The 7989-nt window shown below is 35.0% G+C and overlaps 1 protein-coding gene across 1 annotated transcript; it reads right to left on the bottom strand.

The window, feature by feature from the left end:
• Positions 1 to 769: 769 nt before the first annotated feature.
• On the bottom strand, positions 770 to 1849 carry LOC126891229 (uncharacterized). The gene has a single exon (XM_050660410.1). It carries the CDS (start codon positions 1847 to 1849, stop codon positions 770 to 772), a length of 1080 nt encoding a protein of 359 aa, XP_050516367.1.
• Positions 1850 to 7989: the final 6140 nt, after the last annotated feature.

The raw sequence follows: 7989 nt of genomic DNA, 5'->3' as shown, positions 1-7989 counted from the left end.
TATAATGTTATTGTTTATAATACACTTCAAAGACTTGTAAATAAAGTATGTTGTAGCAGATGAAGCAGTAATTATTTAAGGACTATAAGGGTTAATTGTATACCAACCCTTCAACTTATTACAGCTGGTTGTTCATCAAATTCCACAACTGGAGCTAAACTATACTTTTTTATATACTGAGACTTTTCTCTTCCTTTGACATAAACGATATCGACATTACTTGTCAAGAATTGGATAATATTATGAACTTGATGTACCGGGGTAAATCCATGATCCCAGTTAAGATCATGATAATTATTCATTAACCATACAGCTTGTTTATGGAACTCTGGATTCAGCAACCTCATTGGATATGGTGGTTTGAAGAAATAATGACTAATTTTTTGACCATCATAAGTGGCCAACTCTTTTGCGATAAATTTATTTTTCTCGGTATTAAAACCTTGTACATCTACTATTAGGTGCATGTTAAAGTCTGTCTTTGTGTGGTATCTAACCTGTATTTATAAACCTATTTTGACTCATGCGCATGAAAGGGTCCCCATAAATAATGTCATAGCCTCATGACTTCATTAATTATGTACATATACCTTTATAAAAATCAAAAACTTGTCCAGCATAATATAAATATTTAGATTTATAATTGTTTTACTATTTTAGTTAAGGGATTATACGTAAATTCTTTTTCGTGTAATATCAGACAATAAGCCGAGATATCAGAGGTTGTTGGCTCATCTGTCTCAAATTCTATACGTAACACAACAGACCCCTATTGAATTATTTCTTTTTGGCGGGAGCAGTCAATATGTATAAGTGGGGCAATCATTTTAAAGTCATGTGGATTACATATAGGTTGATTCAGCACCATGTGATAATAACTTTCTTGAAAATTAGCAAACATTTCATAAAGTTTCGCAAATCTATTTGTTTTAAAATCTATTTGTAGGTCATTATAAGGATATCTTTCAGAATTTAAAAACACTTTAATATTTTTTAAATTGCAATGATCAAATTTACTCATATCTTTTGTTAATTTCGATTTTCTGTTATTTTGGAAAGCAACAATGATGTGACGAGGTGTTTCCATTTTCGTACTAGTGCGCACAGGATATTCAATCATTTGCCATGAGCGAAATTTAATAGGAAGTTCTTGATTTGTATGTGAAATCTTATTAAGCCGTAAAGTTTTTCGTATACTTGGTGTTACATGTGGAACCTCCCAATATAATTTATTAATATCAATTTTTGGTCGTTCGCTTTCATCTTCGCTTACTACAGCATCAATATCATCATTTGATCTAATAAGTAATAATTGCATTTTCAAATTCATTATGATTTTCCTAAAATCTTTAAAGAAACCTGATAGCAGTCTTAGAGGTATACATACGTTAAAGTTTCCATTTGAATCCACCAACACACTGTCTTTGGGGACTTCATTATTAGTTTCCAGTCTACCCCTTTTTGGAAACCAGCCCGAGTTTTCCAATTGCAGGCTTTGGCTTTCGTTAAGACTAAGGTAATTTTTAATACTTGATACTAAGCCTACATCACATACTGAGTCAATTACTACCCCATTTAATTCAAAACGTATTTCGCCAAACAAGTAAGCTATAGCATTATTAATAAATTTTAGTTTTGTTATGACTTTATTATCATGCGTGAGTAAACGTCCTTCGATATGGAGATAACTATTTGCCGGATATGTGAATGAATCTAAATCTTGAATTGGAATACGTATTTCATCATTATAACCTAACTTTCCAGGAATGTACGGTTGATATGTGTGAAATTGATACTCTTCAATAGTGTTGTCATTGAAAGATTGACCAGTAACATGCAGAATTTCCATAATATTAAGACTTTAAATCCCAACAATTGCAGGAAGCGACGATTTGATGATGTTTTTTTAGAAGGTAATCTCCTTTTATATGTTTTTGGTATAGATGGTGTTACTATGTTAAAAGGTGATCTCCGTTTATATGTTTTTAGTATAGATGGCGTTACTATTTTAGAAGGTAATTTCTTTATATATGTTTTTGGTATGTGAGAAAAAACTAAAACCATTATTTATATACGTTTTCTAAGATGTAAATTTACTGTTACTTCTTCTCCCCCAAAGTTAATAAGTTTACCTGCTTGGTTAATAATCTTTACTGTAAGGTGGGTGATTGTCTTGATACCAACTGGATAATACAAAATATTTTGAGCATCCACTATTTTATACCCAATCGGTACTGTTTTTTTTTATTGACATCCCAATTTATTACAATCTGCCGTTTTTTACAAAGTAATAAGCATTAAGGTGATACAGTAGCGATCAACAGGTAGCCAAAACGCGTTCCAAGATTGCGGCTTAATTTTGAATATTTTTTCGAGATATTTGGCGCACGTATTCGTAATATAATAAAGAATGGCGGTACAGAGCTCAATTTGAAAAATATATTAATATATGGAAATTACTCTGTAATTAAATACAATATTAAAAAAACGAGCCTCTACCGCCATTAAGAAGAACAAAAAAATACACTTTTTTCAAATAATCTTTTTTATCCGATGCCTAGATTTTGTGTCATTGTGGAACTACTAATGAAATAAAAAAATTTAGTAGTTCCAAAATGACACAAAATCTAGGCATCGGATAAAAAAGTTTATTTGAAGAAAGTGTATTTTTTTGTTCTTCTTAATGGCGGTACAGGCTCGTGTTTTTAATATTGTATTTAATTACAGAGTAATTTCCACGTATTAATATATTTTTCAAATTGGGCTCTGTACCGCCATTCTTTATTATATTACGAATACGTGTGCCAAATATCTCGAAAAAATATTCAAAATTAGCCGCAATCTTGGAATGCGTTTTCGCTACCTGTTGATCGCTACTGTTTCCTCTTAAGTAATATGTATGTCGGCTAAACTATTGACATGTGGCGAACATACCCATTAATATGCCGCTCTTGATGTTAGTCTACTAAACTATTATTGGTTCTGGGAAAACATAAATAAGCACTACACTTGTTTTTAGCTCACACTAAATCACTAGTCACTTTACGTTTTAACCTGCGCACTGCACACATCTGAATCAAGTTCCTTGCTAGGTGGTTTGGGTGTTCCCGCAATCGGTCCTTGTATTTTTTATTCGATATGTAATTTCTTCCTTTACGTAAGTTACCTCTGCATCTCGATGTACGGCGTTGTTGGTGATATACCATGGTATATTTAAAATCATCCTTAATATTTTGGATTGGAACCTTTGTATAATTTCTATATTAGAATTTGCGGCTGTTCCCCACAGTTCTATCCCATAGGATCAAATTGGCTTCAACACCGCTTTGTATAAGAGTAATTTATTTTGTGTTGATAACTGGGATTGTTTTCCTATTAGCCAGTATATGTCTCTCACGTTATGGCCCAGTTGTTTTCGTTTAGAAAATATGTGTTTTTTCCAGGTCAGTTTTCTATCCAGGTGAATCCCAAGGTACTTTACATCATCTTTCTGTGGTATTTGTTTGCGGTTAATACATACAGGTGGACACGTTCCTCTACGGGTTGTAAATGTTACCAATCGACTTTTGCTCATTTGCTTTAATTCTCCATTTTTGTAACCATTTTTCGACCTCAGTTATGTTATTTTGTAGTAGTTCTGATGCGATGTTTGGATTCTTGTTGGAGCATAAGATCGCAGTATCATCTGCAACTGTAGCTGTTGTTGTGGCAGGTGATGTTGGAAGGTCGGCAGTGTAGAGTAGGTACAGGACAGGACCGAGTACACTTTCCTGGGGGACGCCCGCTGTTATGGGTTGGAGTTCTGATATTTCATTGTCGTATTTGACTCTAAAGCGTCTATTTGTAAGGTATGACTTTAGTAGTGTGTAATAATTTAGAGGCAAACAACTCCTCAGCTTATAGAGCAACCCTGGTGCCATACTTTGTCAAACGCTTGTCCTATGTCTATGAACATGGCGGAGCAATATCTGGATGTGTTGCGGTTGCAACTTATGGTGCAACTGACACTCGCCTTTTCCTTTCCACCGACATAATAATTTGGATAGGTGTAAAAAAGCAGGTTTCCTTGCATGCTTCAAAAAGGTGCGTTGGGTCTGAAGCCGGTTTTTTGTGTAATCGCAAGGACTGTGGCTCTCTCCCGCCTTTTTTAGCAGTATTCGTGTGCCGCCACTCAAACAGTCAATATGCAGTGTAATACTTAAATCGCTGGATGCGAAATAGTTTTGTAAAAGTTAGTAAGTAGTGAGTTAGTTTGTTTTTGTGAAAATGAATCTCCAAATAAAGAAGGTAAATTCGTTTATATTAGCTTAATCCCTGCAGAGTTTTAATTTTACCCGAACCACCACATCGAAGGAAGCCGCCCCAACAGGTGGCTTGTACGAAGTAGAGGGGATAATCAATCCCCCACTCCGTTCATTGTTCCTGTTCGAGCCGGATGTTGACCCTATTCATCCCGGAAGTAGTCCTGTTCTCCTGTAAAAGCCGGAAGTTCGAGAATAATTTCAAAAACCACGACTGTGATTATTTTTTGCTTATTCAAATGCGTTTCCACATAGTAACCTCAAGATCTTCACGCTACTCGTAAAAAACAGTTTTGTTTTTCTCTCATTTCTTCACAAAGGAAAAATATATTTGAATTTCTCACACAATCAAATTTGGCGTCAAAAAGGCAGACAGAAGCAGTTTTTGTTATTCGAAGTTTTTACCCGTCTCGGAAGGTAGAAAAACTGGTTTTATTGTTCGTTCTCGAAGTTGGTCATCGATACCTACCAGGTTCCAGTTTTCCCCTCGCCTTTCAAAAGTTGAAATCGTTATTAGAAGTTTTATTACAGGTGGAAGACAGGTTTTTCAGTTCGCGTCGGAGAATATATGTTCGCTCGCTGTGGATTTATAAATGTGGTTTTAGTGGCGAACTTTTATGCCGTTTGGTCACTTATTGTAAACGTTTACTGAATTATTTTTGTATCGATGTTGCATGTATATTTTTTATATTTATCGCTATTTAAGTAGATATTAGATTTTTGGTACAAATTATCTCTCATTGTATTTAAAAACTTGTATTATTTTTCTCACGTTTTCAAAATGACTGATGTTGCAAAAATTATAAAATTGAGGGGGCACACGAAAGCTTCCATTACTAGAATTCAAACATTTGTTTCAAAAAATAAAAATGCAGTCTTAGAGTGTGGTCAATACATTGCACGAAAAAACGTATTAAACGAAACTTATCGCGAATATCTCGTCCTACAAAAAGGAACTCAAATTAGAAGATTTCGAAAAATACAGTTCAGATAGGGATGTAGTTGAAGAGCAGTATTATAATTTAGATTCATATTTGCATGAGAGAATCACACAATTATCTGCGAAACCGTTTCAGACTCCACCCATTGTAACTAATGTAACACCCTCTGTCAGCACAAGTCAAAATGTAAAGCTTCCGGAGCTAAGAATCCCGTTTTTCTCCGGTGAAATATCCGAACGGACCAGTTTCTTCGAGGTTTTCACAAAATTAATAACAGATGATAAGCAACTATCCAACGCGCAAAAACTTATTTATCTCAAATCAGTGCTAAAAAATGAACCGCTAAAATTAATTGACAATCTTGAAATAATCGACTCCAATTTTGAAATCGCAGTAAAAAACTTATGTGATAGATTCGAAAATAAATACTTAATAGTAAATAGCCATTTGAATAGCTTATTAAGTGCTCCTCTCGTTACAAAACCAAATGCACACACTCTTAGGGATTTTTTAACTCAAATTAAAAGTCATCTCGCTGCTTTAGCAAATCTAGACGTCTAAAGTCAACTCGCTGATTTAATCCTCATTAATCTCTTTACTCAAAAATTAGACTATAACACAAAAAGATCATTTGAAACTGAGCGTGATATCAAAAAACTCCCAAAATTAACTGAGTTCCTCGAATTTATCGAAAGAAAATATAAAGTTCTCGAAAATCTCGTTCCTGAGCGTCCTCACTCTCCTAAGCAAAAACAATCCTCTCGTTTTACTTCCCTCAACATAGTTAGCAATAATATGCAGTATAGTAACGATAATCAGTACTTTAAATGTTTTTTATGTCAAAATAACTCGCACAAGATATACACTTATCAGGAATTTTTAAATATGGCTGAAGATGAGCGTTATCAAACAGTCAAGGTAAAGAAAGCGTGTCTCAACTGCTTGGCTAGTGGTCACTCGGTAAGTACATGTACCTCTACGTCAAATTGCGCTAAATGTGGCAGAAGACATCACTCATTGATCCACTTCTCTAACGTTTCTACTCGCAACTCAAATAATTCTCGTTTTATCCCAAGAAATAATCAAGAATCTCGTAGTCTAACAGAAACACTGATTTTCAAAATACTCGTCACTCTCAAGATTCACAAGGAAATCATAACTCTCAAAATACTCGCCAGTCTCACAATGTTCATCCAAACTCTCGTACTCACGGTAATGCATCTCGTGATCCCGATACTCAAATCGAAACTTAAAGCTCTTCTGCAAACTCACGAAAGGCAAACAAATCTGACTCTAATGATGTCTACCAAGCATCATCTCTCTCTACATTCTCAGGGAAAAAGGAGGTTCTACTCCAAACAGCATGTGTTACAATTTATGACTCTCATAATAATCCTGTTAAGGTACGCTGCCTCACAGACTCAGCTAGCCAGCTGTCTTTTATCACTGAAGAATTAGCAAGTCGCTTGAAGTGTATTCCTTACACAAAAAGTCTTCAAATCTCTGGTATATCCGAAATCTGTTCGACGTCGAATAAAATGGTGGATTTAAATATTTTCTCAAACGTTAATCCCACAAAACAATTTACACTCTCGTGTGCCATTCTCCCAACCATCACGTGTAAGCATCCTCAAATGACATTGGATTTTAATGCTCTCAAAATTCCACCAAACATTCATCTAGCTGATCCAGAATTTTGTGCTCCTGCCGAAATTCAAATGTTGCTTGGAGCAAATATTTATTTCGACTTACTCACTTATGGTTTAATAAAGTTAGGCCCTAATCTTCCCACTTTAACAAATACTCACCTCGGATATCTTGTAGGTGGAATTGTACCTCATCCCTCTAGATCAATTGACTCATATTCCACACTCAACATCCAAGAAAATACCCAACCTCGAAATGAAGTATCCTTGTTCGTTCAAGCTCAAAATACCGATTCACTCGTACGGTCGTTTTGGGAAATTGAAGAAGTGTCGTCTCCTACTTGTACTTCAAAAATCCTAACTCCTTCGGAGCAACAGGCCGAAGACAAATTTAAATCGTCACTTAAAATATTGTCCTCTGGTAGATTCCAAGTAGATCTTCCTTTCAAATCTCCAAACGAGCATAAAAAATTGGGCGAATCATTTTTCCTTGCAAAGAAGCGATTTCTAAATCTCGAAAAGAAGTTGATCAAGTCGGATCAATTGCACTCACAGTATAAACAATTTATTCACGAATATATTGCACTTGGACATTGCAGATATGTTCCCCTCTCCACTCGAAATATTCACTCTGATTTAAAATATTTTATTCCTCACCATTGTGTTTTGAAAGATAGCGTAACAAATAAGTTGCGTGTTGTCTTTGATGGTAGTATGAAGACTACTTCAAATCTAAGTCTCAATGATATAATGCTTCCTGGTTATACAGTACAACGCGAACTGTTCGACATTTTGATAAATTTCAGATTGTTTAAATACTGTATTGTAGCAGATTTACGTCACATGTATAGACAAATTCGAGTGAATTCCGAACAGGTTTTTCTGTTGAATATATTATGGCGTGATTCCCCTCAAGAGGACTTGAAATGTCTTCTAACTCGAAACTATCACTTATGGATTAAATAACTCTGGGTTTCTCAGCACTAGATGTCTTAAGGAGTTAGCTCAAAGAAATGCTGACCAATTCCCCCTGGCTAGTGATGCTCTTTTAAATTGCTGTTACATCGATGATGTGTTGTACGGCTGCAATGATTTCGAAAC

This window comes from Diabrotica virgifera, chromosome 9, assembly GCF_917563875.1.
Source record: "Diabrotica virgifera virgifera chromosome 9, PGI_DIABVI_V3a".
Taxonomy (NCBI): Eukaryota; Metazoa; Arthropoda; class Insecta; order Coleoptera; family Chrysomelidae; genus Diabrotica; species Diabrotica virgifera.
The sequence above is the reverse complement of the archived record's forward strand: the minus strand, read 5'-3'. Positions and strand labels throughout refer to the sequence as shown.